Below are 19,226 nucleotides of genomic sequence, written 5' to 3' on the forward strand. Positions count from 1 at the left end.
CATTCAGGGCACAGACAGAAGACTGAATGGATAAGAAAGGAGACAGTGGACAGAGTTTAGTACAAGCTCTACCAAGGATCATCTAGTCCACCCCCTACCAAGCCAGGACACACTCCCCAGATAGGGGATGGTATCACACTCTAAACCAATCATCTTTTACTGTTAGGTGGTTACCTACTAGTCAGACAATATTAGACTGCAGCTGTTCACTCCTCACTCTAGTGCCAGGTACCACCGTAAGCCATTCTTCTCCCTCTCTAGAAGTCATTCAACTTTCAGATACTTTTAGAAGTGTGTTTCCCTTGGGCATTGCCTGGGCTAGTTGGACATGTCTAGTTCTCACAGCTCTTCCTCACATATCAAACCCTCCAGCCTCGTCATCAATTTCTCTGTACTCTGAGTTGCCTCTAACTGATCTTTGCATCTCTCTGGGACTGAAGTGATGCTCAGGGGGGCGGAGACAGGACAGCTGTACCTTTCTCCAGTGCGTTCTGGCAAAGGGCATTGACAACATTCATGAATTAAGCCACCCACCTTCCACCTCTTCTGTGCCAATTCATTCATTGATGCATCTCCCTTTCCACTCATCTCAGCCAGAAAAAGTCCCCTGCTCACATACATAGCATGACCTGGTTCTCTATTTCAAATTTGGCTTCTGCTCTCTGATGCAATTGGATGGTAGTCATGCACAAGGCCTGAGAAAGGGTCAGCACACAGTCATTTGGAAACTAAGAAGTAGCTAGGATACCAAGTGGCTAGTTCACTGTAGCTGCCATTCTGCCCCAATCTCAACTTCTATACGATTTTTACACTCAGGCAGGGTGGTCACTGCTAGCTTGTCTCTGTCCATGGAAAATTCCTGAGTCCACTGGATTTTCAGACAAAGCGGAAGCGCTCTTTCCCTCCACGGCTTTGTTTATACCTTACAAATGCTGGGTACATTTCAGAGCAGGATAGCCTCTTGTGGAACAACATGCTTACTCCGCTCTAAATGCGCTCCTCTTGCTCCAGCCTGGTTTCCAATGACAGAAATGGAGCAACTGGAGTTTAGAGGTTTGGTTAATCTCTAATGTTAATATATTTCTGCAACAGGATCCAGCTAACTGAGAGATCCTGTAGAGCAGTGGTTCCCAAACTGGGGTTCGTGAAATGTTACAGGGAGTTCTCAGGAAAAATTTCCCTAATGGCGGACAGAGCTCTCCCTAGGGACCTTGGGCAGCACGGGGCCAGCAGCCCAGAGCCTTTGGACTTCCAAGAGCTAAGCAGTTCAAAGCAACCATATCTATCACACTGAGGAGATTTAAACTTCAAGACTCCTTATAAGAAATGGAAAGGGAGGGGGATGTTTTTTGCTGTTTTTAAAATTAAATAGGCAACTAGTATTGTTTTTAAAATTATTATGAAGAACAAGTTTAAGCTTTGCTGTAACGTGTGTTGTTTGCCTGGACTGCTCAAGACCTGAATGCTTGTGTAGGAGGAACTCTTTGAGTTGGCTTCTTAAATACCTTCCTGCTGTTTCACATCTGATACTCCTTGGTGAAACATAGGAGCCTTGTCTTATAACAGGCTTATTCAAAGTGATACAAGCTATGAAAGTGGGATCTTGGAAGAGTGTTGCCGTTTTCATAATGTAATAAAAATACTGTAATAATAAATAGTGTGTAATAAGCATGTCATAAAAACAAATTTTATGTTTCCAAGATCACTGCTTTTATAATTTATACTCAGATAAAGGAGAAAATCCCTGGAAATATTCATTTTTAGGAGGGGGTTCACAAGACTTGACATTTTAGTGAAAGGGGTTCACAGGTTGTTAAAATTTGGGAACCACACAGAGAAAAGCAGAGCTGGAATATTTTTTAGGCAGAATAAAGTATGCAAAGCACGGTTCCGGTTCTTGTAGAAGGACTTCAGGCAGAATCATTCCTTCGATTGTGAGGGGTCTGGGTCGGTATCTATGTTTTTGTCTTGTTTTCTTGATGTTTTTATTTACCTTGAGCATGTTCTGTTGAGCTGGACTCATAAACAAAGGCTCTCTGATTTTTCACGGAATGTTGATGAGATTTAGCATCTTTGGGGTCTTGATCTAAGAGAAATTAAGGAAAACAGGTACAAGAAGTAAACTGTCTACTGAGCCAAGCCACAGCCACTCACATGCCCCAGAGATGGCCACAGTAAAGAGTCCTGAATGGAACAGGATCACTTTTTTCCAAATCAAGAAGTTATTCCAGTCCTGGGTTCCCCACGCACACAGCAATTCTGACGTCCCTCAGTCCTGGCCCACAGCCCTTCTGGTCTTCTACGCTTGCATCCCCACACTGCTCTACCAATGCATCCCTCTACTCCTGAGCTAGAACATCCTCTACTGCTGAGAATCTGCTCAGACCAAGCAAACCCGCCACTCAGGTTGAACTGTGCTAATCTTGTGGCAGTTTGGGAAGGTAGAATATGCACAAGGCTGAGAAGAGCACAGCCATATAACAGTACATTGAAGGTAGTAGAGGGTTATATTTGTGTCTGATGCAGAAGTCATCTGTAAGTGCCAGTTACTCAGATGTGCTCTGTGCCAGCCCATCGGATTGGTGGGAAGCTGGTAAAATTCACTGATATACGATTTGTATATTTTTAAAGAAATCAGCTTCATAAAAAGATGAGATCCTTTAACAAAGGCTTTGAGCAGTGGGGCTGGGGTAAGGGGTAAGGAGAGCGTGGAGCTGCAGCAAGCTCAGCTCTCCAGGCCAGGGTTGACAGGACTACCATACTTGGCTCTGCTGCACCCTCTGTGGGCAAGCAAGGTGCAGGACTGATGGCCTCACAGGTATGTCTACACTGGAGCTGCAGGTGTAACTTCTAATCCTGGCAGACAGACCCGAGCCAGCCGCGATGGACTAGCATGCAACAAATGGAAGTACTGCTGCAGCAATGTGGAAGGCTAGCAGCCTGAATACATACACAGGGCTTGAGACAGGAGTGTGCTCCAGCTCCAGAGTAGATTAAGAGCCCCATCCAGTTCTTCAGCTTCCCCTGTCAGGAAGATGCTGGACTGGAAGACAACTCCAAGTGACTACAGAACATGAGATCTGTTCTCCAGGCCAGTCAGAATACAACCCAATAATGACAAACCTGCCTTCACATCTATCAGATAAAGTAATCTGTTACAGTTTCAAACAGGACCTGAAAGGCACCCTACAACCTCATCTTCAGGAGAGTTCTGGGGACATCACCTATCGAAATTCCCTTAAAGTCCTCAAACGGAGGTTTCTTCTGATCCACTCTCCTGCTTGCCACCTTTTTCCTTGGTGCCTGAAGATGGCTCTCCCCCTCAGCAGAGGCTCTGGACACTTGCGAGTGGGTGAAAGCAATATTCATCCATGAACTGTAGAGATTAAAGGTCTAATTAGGAAAATAAAGGGCTACATACATAGAATCATAGAATATCAGGGTTGGAAGGGACCTCAGGAGGTCATCTAGTCCAACCCCCTGCTCAAAGCAGCACCAATCCCCAAATAAATTATCCCAGCCAGGGCTTTGTCAAGCCTGACCTTAAAAACTTCAAAGGAAGGAGATTCCACCACCTCCCTAGGTAATGCATTCCAGTGTTTTATCACCCTCCTAGTGAAAAAGTTTTTCCTAATATCCAACCGAAACCTCCCCCACAGCAACTTGAGACCATTACTCCTCTTTCTGTCATCTGCTACCACTGAGGGTATGTCTACACTACGAAATTAGGTCGAATTTATAGAAGTCGGTTTTTTAGAAATCGGTTTTATATATTCGAGTGTGTGTGTCCCCACAGAAAATGCTCTAAGTGCATTAAGTGCATTAACTCGGCGGAGCGCTTCCACAGTACCGAGGCAAGCGTTGACTTCCAGAGCGTTGCACTGTGGGTAGCTATCCCACAGTTCCCGCAGTCTCCGCTGCCCATTGGAATTCTGGGTTGAGATCCCAATGCCTGATGGGGCTAAAACATTGTCGCAGGTGGTTCTGGGTACATATCTTCAGGCCCCCGTTCCCTCCCTCCCCCTGTGAAAGCAAGGGCAGACAATCATTTTGCACCTTTTTTCCTGAGTTACCTGTGCAGACGCCATACCACAGCAAGCATGGAGCCCGCTCAGGTAACCGTCACCCTATGTCTCCTGGGTGCTGGCAGACGCGGTACAGCATTGCTACACAGTAGCAGCAACCCCTTGCCTTGTGGCAGCAGACGGTACAGTACGACTGGTAGCTGTCATCGTCATGTCTGAGGTGCTCCTGGTCGCCTCTGTGAGGTCGATCAGGAGCGCCTGGGCAGACATGGGCGCAGGGACTAAATTTGGAGTGACTTGAGCAGGTCATTCTCTTTAGTCCTGCAGTCAGTCCTATTGAACCGTCTTATGGTGAGCGGGCAGGCGATACGGACTGCTAGCAGTCGTACTGTACCATCTTCTGCCGAGCAGCCATGAGATGTGGATGGCATGCAGTCCTTCTGCACCGTCTGCTGCCAGCCAAAGATGTAAAAGATAGATGGAGTGGGTCAGAACAAGAAATAGACCAGATTTGTTTTGTACTCATTTGCCTCCTCCCCTGTCTAGATCACACTGCACTCACTCACAGAGAAGGTGCAGCGAGGTAAATCTAGCCATGTATCAATCAGAGGCCAGGCTAACCTCCTTGTTCCAATAACAACGATAACTTAGGTGCACCATTTCTTATTGGAACCCTCCGTGCAGTCCTGCCTGAAATACTCCTTGATGTACAGGCACCCCCTTTGTTGATTTTAGCTCCCTGAAGCCAACTCTGTAAGCCATGTCGTCAGTCGCCCCTCCCTCCGTCAGAGCAATGGCAGACAATCGTTCCGCGCCTTTTTTCTGTGCGGACGCCATACCAAGGCAAGCATGGAGGCCGCTCAGCTCACTTTGGCAATTAGGAGCACATTAACCACCACACGCATTATCCAGCAGTATATGCAGCACCAGAACATGGCAACGCGATACCGGGCGAGGAGGCGACATCAGCGCGGTCCCGTGAGTGATCAGGACATGGACACAGATTTCTCCGAAAGCATGGGCCCTGACAATGCATGCATCATGGTGCTAATGGGGCAGGTTCATGCTGTGGAACGCCAATTCTGGGCTCGGGAAACAAGCACAGACTGGTGGGACCGCATAGTGTTGCAGGTCTGGGATGATTCCCAGTGGCTGCGAAACTTTCGCATGCGTAGGGGCACTTTCATGGAACTTTGTGACTTGCTTTCCCCTGCCCTGAAGCGCATGAATACCAAGATGAGAGCAGCCCTCACAGTTGAGAAGCGAGTGGCGATAGCCCTGTGGAAGCTTGCAACGCCAGACAGCTACCGGTCAGTTGGGAATCAATTTGGAGTGGGCAACTCTACTGTGGGGGCTGCTGTGATGCAAGTAGCTCACGCAATCAAAGATCTGCTGATATCAAGGGTAGTGACCCTGGGAAATGTGCAGGTCATAGTGGATGGCTTTGCTGCAATGGGATTCCCTAACTGTGGTGGGGCTATAGACGGAACCCATATCCCTATCTTGGCACCGGAGCACCAAGCCGCCGAGTACATAAACCGCAAGGGGTACTTTTCGATAGTGCTGCAAGCTCTGGTGGATCACAAGGGACGTTTCACCAACATCAACGTGGGATGGCCGGGAAAGGTGCATGATGCTCGCATCTTCAGGAACTCTGGTCTGTTTCAAAAGCTGCAGGAAGGGACTTTATTCCCAGACCAGAAAATAACTGTTGGGGATGTTGAAATGCCTATATGTATCCTTGGGGACCCAGCCTACCCCTTAATGCTATGGCTCATGAAGCCGTACACAGGCAGCCTGGACAGTGGTCAGGAGCTGTTCAACTACAGGCTGAGCAAGTGCAGAATGGTGGTAGAATGTGCATTTGGACGTTTAAAGGCGCGCTGGCGCAGTTTACTGACTCGCTTAGACCTCAGCGAAACCAATATTCCCACTGTTATTACTGCTTGCTGTGTGCTCCACAATATCTGTGAGAGTAAGGGGGAGACGTTTATGGCGGAGTGGGAGGTTGAGGCAAATCGCCTAGCTGCTGGTTACGCGCAGCCAGACACCAGGGCGGTTAGAAGAGCACAGGAGGGCGCGGTACGCATCAGAGAAGCTTTGAAAACCAGTTTCATGACTGGCCAGGCTACGGTGTGAAAGTTCTGTTTGTTTCTCCTTGATGAAACCCCCCGCCCCTTGGTTCACTCTACTTCCCTGTAAGCTAACCACCCTCCCCTCCTCCCTTTAATCATTGCTTGCAGAGGCAATAAAGTCATTGCTGCTTCACAGTCATGCATTCATTATTCATTCATCACACAAATAGGGAGATGACTACCAAGGTATCCCAGGAGGGGTGGTGGAGGAGGGAAGGAAAATGCCACACAGCACTTTAAGCACAGCACTTTAAAAGTTTACAACTTTAAAATTTATTGAATGACAGCCTTCTTTTTTTTGGGCAATCCTCTGTGGTGGAGTGGCTGGTTGGCCGGAGGCCCCCCCACCGCGTTCTTGGGCGTCTGGGTGTGGAGGCTATGGAACTTGGGGAGGAGGGCGGTTGGTTACAGAGGGGCAGCAGTGGCAGTCTGTGCTCCAGGTGCCTTTGCTGCAGCTCAACCATACACTGGAGCATACTGGTTTGGTCCTGCAGCAGCCTCAGCATTGAATCCTGCCTCCTCTCATCACGCTGCCGCCACATTTGAGCTTCAGCCCTGTCTTCAGCCCGCCACTTACTCTCTTCAGCCCGCCACTTACTCTCTTCAGCCCGCCACCTCTCCTCCCGGTCATTTTGTGCTTTCCTGCACTCTGACATTATTTGCCTCCACGCATTCGTCTGTGCTCTGTCAGTGTGGGAGGACAGCATGAGCTCGGAGAACATTTCATCGCGAGTGCGTTTTTTTTTCTTTCTAAGCTTCACTAGCCTCTGGGAAGGAGAAGATCCTGTGATCATTGAAACACATGCAGCTGGTGGAGAAAAAAAAAGGGACAGCGGTATTTAAAAAGACACATTTTATAAAACAGTCGCTACACTCTTTCAGGGTAAACCTTGCTGTTAACATTACATACATAGCACATGTGCTTTCGTTACAAGGTCGCATTTTGCCTCCTCCCACCGCGTGACTACCCCCTCAACCTTCCCCCCTCCCTATGGCTAACAGCGGGGAACATTTCTGTTTAGCCACAGGCAAACAGCCCAGCAGGAATGGGCTCCTCTGAGTGTCCCCTGAAGAAAAGCACTCTATTTCAACCAGGTGACCATGAATTATATCTCACTCTCCTGAGGATAACACAGAGAGATAAAGAACGGATTTTGGTTGAATGCCAGCAAACATACACTGCAATGCTTTGTTCTACAGTGATTCCCGAGTACGTGTTACTGGGCTGGAGTGGTAAAGTGTCCTACCATGAAGGACGAAATAAGGCTGCCCTCCCCAGAAACCTTTTGCAAAGGCTTTAGGACTACATCTAGGAGAACTGCAAATGCCAGGGCAAAGTAATCCTTTCACATGCTTGCTTTTAAACCATGTATAGCATTTTAAAAGGTACACTCACCAGAGGTCCCTTCTCCGCCTGCTGGGTCCAGGAGGCAGCCTTGGGTGGGTTCGGGGGGTACTGGCTCCAAGTCTAGGGTGAGAAACAGTTCCTGGCTGTCGGGAAAACCGGTTTCTCCGCTTGCTTGCTGTGAGCTATCTACAACCTCCTCCTCATCATCATCTTCTTCGTCCCCAAAACCTACTTCCGTATTGCCTCCATCTCCATTGAAGGAGTCAAACAACACGGCTGGGGTAGTGGTGGCTGAACCCCCTAAAATGGCATGCAGCTCATCATAGAAGCGGCATGTTTGGGGCTCTGACCCAGAGCGGCTGTTCGCCTCTCCGGTTTTCTGGTAGGCTTGCCTCAGCTCCTTCAGTTTCACGCGGCACTGCTTCGGGTCCCTGTTATGGCCTCTGTCCTTCATGCCCTGGGAGATTTTCACAAAGGTTTTGGCATTTCGAAAACTGGAACGGAGTTCTGATAGCACGGATTCCTCTCCCCATACAGTGATCAGATCCCGTACCTCCCGTTCGGTCCATGCTGGAGCTCTTTTGCGATTCTGGGACTCCATCATGGTCACCTGTGCTGATGAGCTCTGCATGGTCACCTGCAGCTTGCCACGCTGGCCAAACAGGAAATGAGATTCAAAAGTTCGCGGTTCTTTTCCTGTCTACCTGGCCAGTGCATCTGAGTTGAGAGTGCTGTCCAGAGCGGTCAGAATGGAGCACTCTGGGATAGCTCCCGGAGGCCAATACCATCGAATTGTGTCCACAGTACCCCAAATTCGAGCCGGCAACGTCGATTTAAGCGCTAATCCACTTGTCAGGGGTGGAGTAAGGAAATCGATTTTAAGAGCCCTTTAAGTCGAAATAAAGGGCTTCATTGTGTGGACGGGTGCAGGTTTAAATTGATTTAACGCTGCTAAATTCGACCTAAAGTCCTAGTGTAGACCAGGGCTGAGAACAGTCTAGATCTATCCTCTTTGGAACCCCCTTTCAGGTAGTTGAAAGCAGCTATCAAATCCCCCCTCATTCTTCTCTTCCGCACACTAAACAATCCCAGTTCCCTCAGCCTCTCCACATAAGTCATGTGTTCCAGTCCCCTAATCATTTTTGTTGCCCTCCGCTGAACTCTTTCCAATTTTTCCACATCCTTCTTGTAGTGGGGGGCCCAAAACTGGACACAGTACTCCAGATGAGGCCTCACCAATGTCGAATAGAGGGGAACGATCACATCCCTCGATCTACTGGCAATGCCCCTACTTATACATCCCAAAATGCCATTGGCCCTCTTGGCAACAAGGGCACACTGTTGACTTATATCCATCTTCTCGTCCATTGTAACCCCTAGGTCCTTTTCTGCTGAACTGCTGCTGAGCCATTTGGTCCCTAGTCTGTAGCAGTGCATGGGATTCTTCCGTCCTAAGTGCAGGACTCTGCACTTGTCCTTGTTGAACCTCATCAGATTTCTTTTGGCCCAATCCTCTAATTTGTCTAGGGCCCTTTGTATCCTATCCCTACCCTCCAGCGTATCTACCTCTCTTCCCAGTTTAGTGTCATCTGCAAACTTGCTGAGGGTGCAATCCACACCATCCTCCAGATCATTTATGAAGATATTGAACAAAACCGGCCCCAGGACCGACCCTTGGGGCACTTCACTTGATACTGGCTGCCAACTAGACATGGAACCACTGATCACTACCTGTTGAGCCCGACAATCTAGCCAGCTTTTTATTCACCTTATAGTCCATTCATCCAGCCCATACTTCTTTAACTTACTGGCAAGAATACTGTGGGAGACTATGTCAAAAGCTTTGCTAAAGTCAAGGAACAACACATCCACTGCTTTCTCCTCATCCACAGAGCCAGTTATCTCGTCATAGAAGGCAATTAGATTAGTCAGGCATGACTTGCCCTTGGTGAATCCATGCTGACTGTTCCTGATCACTTTCCTCTCCTCTAAGTGCTTCAGAATTGATTCCTTGAGGACCTGCTCCATGATTTTTCCAAGGACTGAGGTGAGGCTGACTGGCCTATAGTTCCCCAGATCCTCCTCCTTCCCTTTTTTAAAGATGGACACTACATTAGCCTTTTTCCAGTCATCTGGGACCTCCCCTGATCGCCATGAGTTTTCAAAGATAATGGCCAATGGCTCTGCAATCACATCCGCCAACTCCTTTAGCACTCTCGGATGCAGCGCATCTGGCCCCACGGACTTGTGCTCATTCAGCTTTTCTAAATAGTCCCGAACCACTTCTTTCTCCACAGAGGGCGGGTCACCTCCTCCCCATGCTGTGCTGCCCAGTGCAGCAGTCTGGGAGCTGACCTTGTTTGTGAAGACAGAGGCAAAAAAAGCATTGAGTACATTAGCTTTTTCCACATCCTCTGTCACTAGGTTGCCTCCCTCATTCAGTAAGGGGCCCACACTTTCCTTGACTTTCTTCTTGTTGCTAACATACCTGAAGAAACCCTTCTTGTTACTCTTAACATCTCTTGCTAGCTGCAACTCCCGGTGTGATTTGGCCTTCCTGATTTCACTCCTGCATGCCCGCGCAATATTTTTATACTCCTCCCTAGTCATTTGTCCAATCTTCCACTTCTTGTAAGCTGCTTTTTTGTGTTTAACATCAGCAAGGATTTCACTGTTAAGCCAAGCTGGTCGCCTGCCATATTTACTATTCTTTCTACACATCGGGATGGTTTGTCCCTGTAACCTCACGAAGGATGCAGATGAAGTTTCCCTCCCCTCGGGTTAAAAGCCAAACCTAAATTATTCGTGACGATATCTACAACCCCGTCAGTAAACCTGTGATCTAGTTGCGCAGATTAAGAAGATATTTGAACCAGAAGGGGAGAAAAATCAGCTGTCTGCGTTTTGTGGCTGTGTAAACAATTCTAGGATGGTTGGCCACGTCCAGGTGATTTGGAACATGAACATCTGATGTTCCGTCAAAGAGAAGTTCTCTGTAGTTGGTGCTGCAATGCTTCCATCCGATCCCCACACGAAGGAATTCTCGTGTACAGCAGGGATACAGACTGACTGCTAGTTTGCCATGCAAAATCTCATAAACCTTATGGTGAAGTCCTTGCACTATCTCCAGCTGATCCCCACTCAGCCCCTTGACAAATGCCGAGTTTATGGCTCAGTTCCCACAGCTCCGCAGATGAGAGCTGTTGTGCTAACTGGGCCTACAAATTTACCCTAATTGTGAGTTAAACTGTAAAATGTGAAGGAACATTTATAGAGCGGGTAACAAAATGGAGAAACTAGAGCTACTGGTGCAGGAAGTGAAGCCAGATACTATAGGGATGTCAGAAACATGGTGGAATAGTCGCCATGACTGGAGTACAGGTATTGAAGGCTATGTGCTGTTCAGGAAAGACAGAAATAAGGATAAAGGTGGTGGAGCAGCATTGTATGTTAATGATGAGGTAGACTGTAAAGAAATTAGAAGTGATGGAATGGATAACACAGAATCCATTTGGGTCAAAATCACTTTGGGAAAGAAAGCTACTAGAGGCTACTCTAGGATAGTGCTTGGGGTATGCTAAAGACCCCAGGATCCAATCTGGATATGGATTGACACCTTGTTAATATTTTTAATGAAATAAATACAATTGGAAATTGTATGATTATGGCAAACTTTAATGTCCCAGATATAGATTGAAGGACAAGTGCTACTAGTAATAGCAAGGCCCAGATTTTCCGGGTTGTGATAGCTGGCAGATGTCTTCATCAAACAGTCATCGAACCAACAAGAGCTGATGCCATTTCCGATTTAGAATTGGTGAGTAGTGAGGACATGGTTTGAGTGATCATGAGCTAATTCAGTTTAAACTGAATGAAAGGATAAACAAAAACAAATTTGCACATAGAGTCCCTGATTTCAAAAGTGCAAACTTTAAAATATTAAGGGAATTAGCTAGGGAAGTGGACTGGACTGAAGAACTCAAGGATCTGAATGTGGAGGAGGCCTGGAACTACTTTAAGTCAAAGTTGCAGAAACTCTACCTGCATCCCAAGAAAGGGGAAAAAATTCATAGGGAAGGGTTGCAGACTAAGTATCACAAAGAGGTGATAAAGAGAAAGCAGAAAGCCTACAAGAAATGGAAGATGGGAAGGATCAGCAAGGAAAGTGTAGGGATAAATGAGAACTGCTAAAAGCTAAGCAGAGTTGGACCTTTTAAAGGAAATTATGTCCACCTAAGTTAGGTTGGCGTACAGCCGATGCAGTAATTAAAGGAAAGAAGAAGTAGGATCGCCAAGCACTGAGGATGGGGTGGAGATTAAAGATAATCTACGCATGTCCCAACACCTAAAGAAATACTTTGCCTCAGTTTTTAATGAGGCTAAAGAAGAGCTTAGGGGCAATGGCAGGGTAGTTAATAGGAACGAGGATATGGAAGTAGAAATTACCATATCCAAGGTGAAAGACAAACTCAAACAGCTTAATGGGACTAAATTGGGGAGCCTGGATAATCTCCATCCAAAAATATTAAAGGAACTGGCACATGAAAATGGGAGCCCAATAGCAAGAATTTTTAATGACTCTGTAAACTCATGGGTCACGACTGGAGAATTGCTAACATCGTATCTATTTTGAAGAAAAGGAAAAAAAGTGATCCAGGAAATTACAGGTCTCTTAGTTTGACCTCAACTGTATGCAATGTCTTGGAACAAATTTTGAAAGAGAAAGCAGTTAAGGACATAAAAGTAAACAGTAATTGGGACAGAATATAACATGGGTTTACAAAACGTAGATCATGCCAGACCAACACGATCTCCTTCTTTGAGAAAAAAAAACTGATTTTTTTGACAAACGAAATGCAGTAGATTTAATCTATCTGGATTTCAGTAAGGCATTTGATAGAGTTCCACATGGGAAATTATTAGTTAAATTGGAGAAGATGGGGATGAATTTGAAAACTGGAAGGTGGATAAGAAACTGGTTAAAGGGAAGACTACAATGGTCATACTGAAAGGTAAACTGTCAGGCTGGGCAAAATTTATTAGTAGAGATCCTCAGAGATCGGTCTTCTTATTTAACATTTTTATTTCTGATCTTGGCACAAGAAGTGGGATTGTGCTAATAAAATTTGCAGATGACGCAAAATTGGGAGGTATTGCCAATATGGAGGAGGACCGGAATATCATACAACAAGATCTGGACGACCTTGAAAACTGGAGTAATAGAAATGGGATAAAATTTAATAGTGCAAACTTATGCACTTAGGGACTAACAAGAAGATTTTTTTCTATAAACTGGGGATTTATCAGTTACAAGTGACAAAGGAAGAGAAGACCTGAGTGTGTTGGTTGATCACGGGATAACTATGAGCTGTCAACGTGATTGCGGCCATGAAAAGGGCTAATACAGTCCTAGGATGCATAAGTGAGGTATATCCAGTAGAGACAAGGATAACGATACTAACACTTCCAAGGCACTGGTGAGACGTCATCTGGAGTACTGTGTGCAATTCTGGTCTCCCATGTTTAAGAAAGTTGAATTCAAACTGGAATAGGTGCAGAGAAGGGCTACTAGGATGATCCAAGGAATGGAAAACCTGCCTTGCGAGAGGAGACTCAAAGAGCTGGAGATATGACTGCTCTCTATAAATATGTCAGCAGGATAGATACCAGGGAGGGAGAGGAGTTATTTCAGTTAAGTGCCAATGTGGACACAAAAACAAATGGATATAAACTGGTTATCAACAAGTTTAGGCTTGAAATTAGACAAAGGTTTCTAACCATCAGAGTGAAGTTCTGGAACAACCTCCCAAGAGGAGCAGGGGAGGCAAAAAACCTAACTGGTTTCAAGACTGAGCTTGATAAGTTTATAAAGGGGATGGTACAAGGAAATTGCCTACAACTGCATGCAGCCGATCGGCAACTGCTGGTAGCAAATATCCCCGAGAGCCGGTGATGGAGCACTAGATGGGGACGGTTCTGAGTTACTAGAGACTTCTTTCCCAGGGTCTTGCCCACATGCTCAGGGGCCAGCTGACCATCATATTTGAGGTCGGGAAGGATTTTTCCCTCAGGTCAGACTGGCAGAGACTCTGGGGGTTTTTAGTCTTCCTCTGCAGCATGGGACACAGGTCACTTTCAGGTTTAAACTACTACAAATGGTGGATTCTCTGTAACATTAAGTCTTTAAATCATGACTTGAGGACTTCAGTAACTCAGCCAGAGGTTATGAGTGTGTTACAGGGGTGGGTGGGTGAGGTTCTGTGGCTTGCAATGTGCAGGTCAGACAAGATGATCATGATGGTCACTTCTGACCTTAAAGTCCAAGATACCAGGCCAGAGAGAAGGAGCCAGATGACGTTTCCATCTCTACTGGCTAAATCCAAATACCACCTGGGATATCAAACTTTGTCACACACCGCCCCCACCCCTTTGTGTATTCTTTTCCTTCCCCACATTATTTCTTCTCCTTCTCATCCCTCCCTCTCCTTTTTACTTCTATTTAATAAGAGTCTGGCTTAGCTGGCCAAGACTGCATATTTTGCAATTCTGCTGTAAGCCTGTGAGCAAAAAAAGGCAGCTACATGCAATGCCTTAAACAGTCTGAAGCTGGGACAAGTCTGCCAAGTCTCTGAGGGTATCCCCACACAGCAACTAGACACCTGCAGCTGGCCCGTGCCAGCTGACTTGGGTTCGCAGGACTCTGGCTGTGGGGCTATTTCACTGCTGTGCAGACCACTGGGCTTGGGCTGCAATGCAGACTGTAGGATCCTGCGAGGTGGGAAGGTCCCAGAACTCAGGCTCCAGCCTGAGTCTGTAACTCTACACAGCAGAGAAACAGCCCCGCAGCCTAAGCCCCACGAGTCTTCTTTGCTGTGTAAACATACTCTGTGTAAGCATACTCTGAATGCCTGACCAGACAGTGTGCTGGGTCTGTGTTTCTCAAGCAGTGAGGCTGCAAGAGTCAATACCAGAGCCAGAAGCTGCATTTTGTCTCTTTGCTGTCCTTTTCTCTCCCCCTTTTGTGTTTATTCCTCTTGTCTTGTCTTCTAGGAACCAGGATTGGACCTGAACAGCAGCAGCAGCAATGACAGAGCGAAGTCCTCATGTTGCTCTGGATATTTCAGGAGCTGCACTGCTCTGGAGTGAATGTGTCCAACCCTCCTTAGCCAGAGGGATGGGGCAGTCATGGTAACGTGTCTTGATAGTAAGAGCAAATACAGTAGAGCGAGAGGGAAACCCACGCGGGGAAAGAGAAAAGCTATGAACCATAATAGCACAACTACCTCTCCAAAAGGCAGAAGAAAATCTCCCAGTTTGGGCGGTGCTAGTTGGGGATGGACCTACCCATCCTGCTGTGGAACTCCTGCTCCATTCCCTTGATGGCTTTGCTGCTTCTTCTGTCCCTCCTCTTCCTGACTGCACAAGGACTCGGTAGCACCAGCCTTGGGAAAGATGCAGGATGTCAGCAGTCTCATATTGCTAACCAAAACGTTTGTATCACAAGGTGAAGACACCAATTTAAAATTGCTCTTTAAAACAAGGCATGCTCTCCTTCGCTTGAGATACATTACAGCACCCAAGGAACTAGCTAGGGTTATAGATGGGGAAAGAAAAGGAGGACTTGTGGCACCTTAGAGACTAACCAATTTATTTGAGCATAAGCTTTCGTGAGCTACAGCTCACTTCATCGGTTGCATTCAGTGGATAATACAGTGAGGAGATTTATATACACACAGAACATGAAAAAATGGGTGTTATCATACACACTGTAAGGAGAGTGATCACTTAAGATGAGCTATTACCAGCAGGAGAGCAGGGGCTGGGGGGAAGAAAACCTTTTGTAGCGATAATCAAGGCGGGCCATTTCCAGCAGTTAACAAGAACGTCTGAGGAACAGTGGGTGGTGGTAGTGGGGGGAAATAAACATGGGGAAATAATTTTACTTTGTGTAATGACCCATCCACTCCCAGTCTCTATTCAAGCCGAAGTTAATTGTATCCAGTTTGCAAATTAATTCCAATTCAGCAGTCTCTCATTGGAGTCTGTTTTTGAAGTCTTTTTGTTGTAATATTGCAACTTTTAGGTCTGTAATCGAGTGACCAGAGAGATTGAAGTGTTCTCCGACTCGTTTATGAATGTTATAATTCTTGACATCTGATTTGTGTCCATTTATTCTTTTACGTAGAGACTGTCCAGTTTGACCAATGTACATGACAGAGGGGCATTGCTGGCACATGATGGTATAGATCACATCGGTAGATGTGCAAGTGAATGAGCCTCTGATAGTGTGGCTGATGTGATTAGGCCCTATGATGGTGTCCCCTGAATAGATATGTGGACACAGTTGGCAATGGGCTTTGTTGCAAGGATAGGTTCCTGGGTTAGTGGTTCTGTTGTGTGGTGTGTGGTTGCTGGTGAGTATTTGCTTCAGGTTGGGGGGCTGTATGTAGGCAAGGACTGGCCTGTCTCCCAAGATCTGTGAGAGTGATGGATCGTCCTTCAGGATAGGTTGTAGATCCTTGATGATGCGTTGGAGAGGTTTTAGTTGGGGGCTGAAGGTGATGGCTAGTGACGTTCTGTTATTTTCTTTGTTGGGCCTGTCCTGTAGCAGGTGACTTCTGGGTACTCTTCTGGCTCTGTCAGTTTGTTTCTTCACTTCAGCAGGTGGGTATTGTAGTTGTAAGAATGCTTGATAGAGATCTTGTAGGTGTTTGTCTCTGTCTGAGGGGTTGGAGCAAATGTGGTTGTATCGTAGAGCTTGGCTGTAGACGATGGATCGTGTGGTGTGGTCTGGGTGAAAGCTGGAGGCATGTAGGTAGGAATAGCGATCAGTAGGTTTCCGGTATAGGGTGGTGTTTATGTGACCATCACTTATTAGCACCGTAGTGTCCAGGAAGTGGATCTCTTGTGTGGACTGGTCCAGACTGAGGTTAATGGTGGGATGGAAATTGTTGAAATCATGGTGGAATTCCTCAAGGGCTTCTTTTCCATGGGTCCAGATGATGAAGATGTCATCAATATAGCGCAAGTAGAGTAGGGGCATTAGGGGACGAGAGCTGAGGAAGCATTGTTCTAAGTCAGCCGTAAAAATGTTGGCATACTGTGGGGCCATGCAGGTACCCATAGCAGTGCCGCTGATTTGAAGGTATACATTGTCCCCAAATGTGAAATAGTTATGGGTGAGGACAAAATCACAAAGTTCAGCCACCAGGTTTGCCATTACATTATTGGGGATAGTGTTCCTGACGGCTGGTAGTCCATCTTTGTGTGGAATGTTGGTGTAGAGGGCTTCTACATCCATAATGGCCAGGATGGTATTTTCAGGAAGATCACCGATGGATTGTAGTTTCCTCAGGAATTCAGTGGTGTCTCGAAGATAGCTGGGAGTGCTGGTAGCGTAGGGCCTGAGGAGGGAGTCTACATAGCCAGACAATCCTGCTGTCAGGGTGCCAATGCCTGAGATGATGGGGTGTCCAGGATTTCCAGGTTTATGGATCTTGGGTAGCAGATAGAATACCCCAGGTCGGGATTCCAGGGGTGTGTCTGTGCAGATTTGTTCTTGTGCTTTTTCAGGGAGTTTCTTGAGCAAATGGTGTCGTTTCTTTTGGTAACCCTCAGTGGGATCAGAGGGTAATGGCTTGTAGAAAGTGGTGTTGGAGAGCTGCCTAGCAGCCTCTTGTTCATATTCCGACCTATTCATGATGACGACAGCACCTCCTCTGTCAGCCTTTTTGATTATGATGTCAGAGTTGTTTCTGAGGCTGTGGATGGCATTGTGTTCTGCACGGCTGAGGTTATGGGGCAAGTGATGCTGCTTTTCCACAATTTCAGCCCGTGCACGTCGGCGGAAGCACTCTATGTAGAAGTCCAGTCTGTTGTTTCGACCTTCAGGAGGAGTCCACCTAGAATCCTTCTTTTTGTAGTGTTGGTAGGAAGGTCTCCGCGGATTAGTATGTTGTTCAGAGGTGTGTTGGAAATATTCCTTGAGTCAGAGACGTCGAAAATAGGATTCTAGGTCTCCACAGAACTGTATCATTCTGGGGGTGGAGGGGCAGAAGGAGAGGCCCCGAGATAGGACAGATTCGTCTGCTGGGCTAAGAGTATAGTTGGATAGATTAACAATATTGCTGGGTGGGTTAAGGGAACCATTGCTGTGGCCTCTTGTGGCATTGTAGTAGTTTAGATAGTTTAGTGTCCTTTTTCTTTTGTAGAGAAGCAAAATGTGTGTTTCAAAGTAACAGCCATGTTAGTCTGTATTTGCAAAAAATAAAAGGAGTACTTGTGGCACCTTAGAGACTAACCAATTTATTTAAGCATAAGCTTTCGTGAGCTACAGCTCACTTCATTGGATATAAGTGGCTTGTCTAGTTTTTGTAAAGTCCAGCCACGAGGAAGTTTGTGTGGAAGGTTGTTTTTTAATGAGAGTATCCAGTTTTGAGAGCTCATTCTTAATCTTTCCCTGTTGCTGTAGAGGATGTTGATCAGGTGGTTCCACAGTTTCTTTGAGACCGTGTGGCACAAGCTGTCAGCATAGTCTGTATGGTATGTATGGTATGATGGGAAAAGAACATTAGTCTTGGGCCATATGGGGTGGGCAGGTGTTTACTACATTTAGACAAAGTTCCATATCATGCAGTTTAGACTCCCCTCCCCCCTCACGTAAGGGCCAACTTTAGGCATCTGCACCTCCTGCAGAGGCCCCAAATTCTCCTAAACACCACCCATCTCCTGGGACCAATGAAGGACTGATCTCTAGTGCTAATTTCCTAGGGTTTGGTGTCCTGTCCAGTTTTAAGGGCCCCAGGTGATGGAGCTTCCATGATATCCTTGATGAGACTAGAATCCACAAGCTAATCCACATCACTGCTCCAAAAGTCCTTCCTGTAGAAAAGACTGGTCTAGTAGCCTTAGGTGACTGTGGACCTTGAACTCCTGAGTTTTGCTTCTCGCTCACTGTAATGCTTGAGTAAATGACTCCCTTCACCCTGCATCAATTCCCCAACCTGTGAAATGGGGAAGATAGTCCTTACCTAGCTCACTGGTATGTTGAGAGGTTTAGCATCAGTGAAGTGTTTTGAAAAGCTTGAATTTACCATGGCCAAATTATCTCCCCTGATCTTCCCTTCCAAATCCTCTCCATTCCCTGCAGCCTCTGTAAGGATGGTTGGCACCATCACCACCCTCACCTTCATTCAGGCCCATAACCTGGGAGTTTCCTTTCATTCCTCTCTCTCCTTTCCCCACATATGCAAGTCATATCCAACTCTTGCCACTTCTTCCTCCATAACCTCTCTATCTCTGCAGCTAAGAGCTCATGTCCAGGCCTTTATTTCCCATATCGACCTCTACAACTCCTCCTCTTCTCTGGCCTCCCTGCCATCCACTTCACCTTCTCCAGTCCACAAAAAGGTCACTGTGCATTATCCCCTTGCTTCTTTAGAGTCACTGATTGCTTAGGAGTCCCAATAATTCATGAGTGAAGGACTTCACCCCTGAGTACCAATTAAAGTCAAGTGCTGCAGCTAAAATCTTACCAAGAGTTCCGACACTGCTAGCCTTCCATATGGCTCCTCCTCACAACTGGAAGAAGAACGAGAACTGTCCCAAGGACTGCTCAGTGCATCAATGTCCTGAAATACAGAAGGAGGCGTCCAGGTCAGAGCCCACTGCACTTTCAGGCAGTTATATTTTGATTTCCTAACATCTCTGTGTCATTTC

General features: G+C 46.6%; 1 protein-coding gene across 1 annotated transcript in view; it reads right to left on the reverse strand.

Moving 5' to 3' along the window:
- The window catches only part of LOC311524931 (uncharacterized protein), a gene marked incomplete at its 3' end in the record, with an annotated part of 36,131 nt that overhangs the window by 14,452 nt on the left and 2,453 nt on the right, over positions 1 to 19,226 (reverse strand). The window contains exons 2-5 of the mRNA XM_084636597.1: positions 19,043 to 19,138; positions 14,853 to 14,950; positions 3,225 to 3,376; positions 1,994 to 2,086 (exon numbers count right to left, since the gene is read on the reverse strand). Coding sequence (XP_084492723.1) covers positions 1,994 to 2,086; positions 3,225 to 3,376; positions 14,853 to 14,950; positions 19,043 to 19,138 — 439 coding nt within the window. The remainder of the gene's footprint in view (positions 1 to 1,993; positions 2,087 to 3,224; positions 3,377 to 14,852; positions 14,951 to 19,042; positions 19,139 to 19,226) is intronic.

The sequence above is a fragment of the Lepidochelys olivacea genome, assembly GCF_965140295.1.
Source record: "Lepidochelys olivacea isolate rLepOli2 genome assembly, chromosome: 1".
Classification (NCBI taxonomy): Eukaryota; Metazoa; Chordata; order Testudines; family Cheloniidae; genus Lepidochelys; species Lepidochelys olivacea.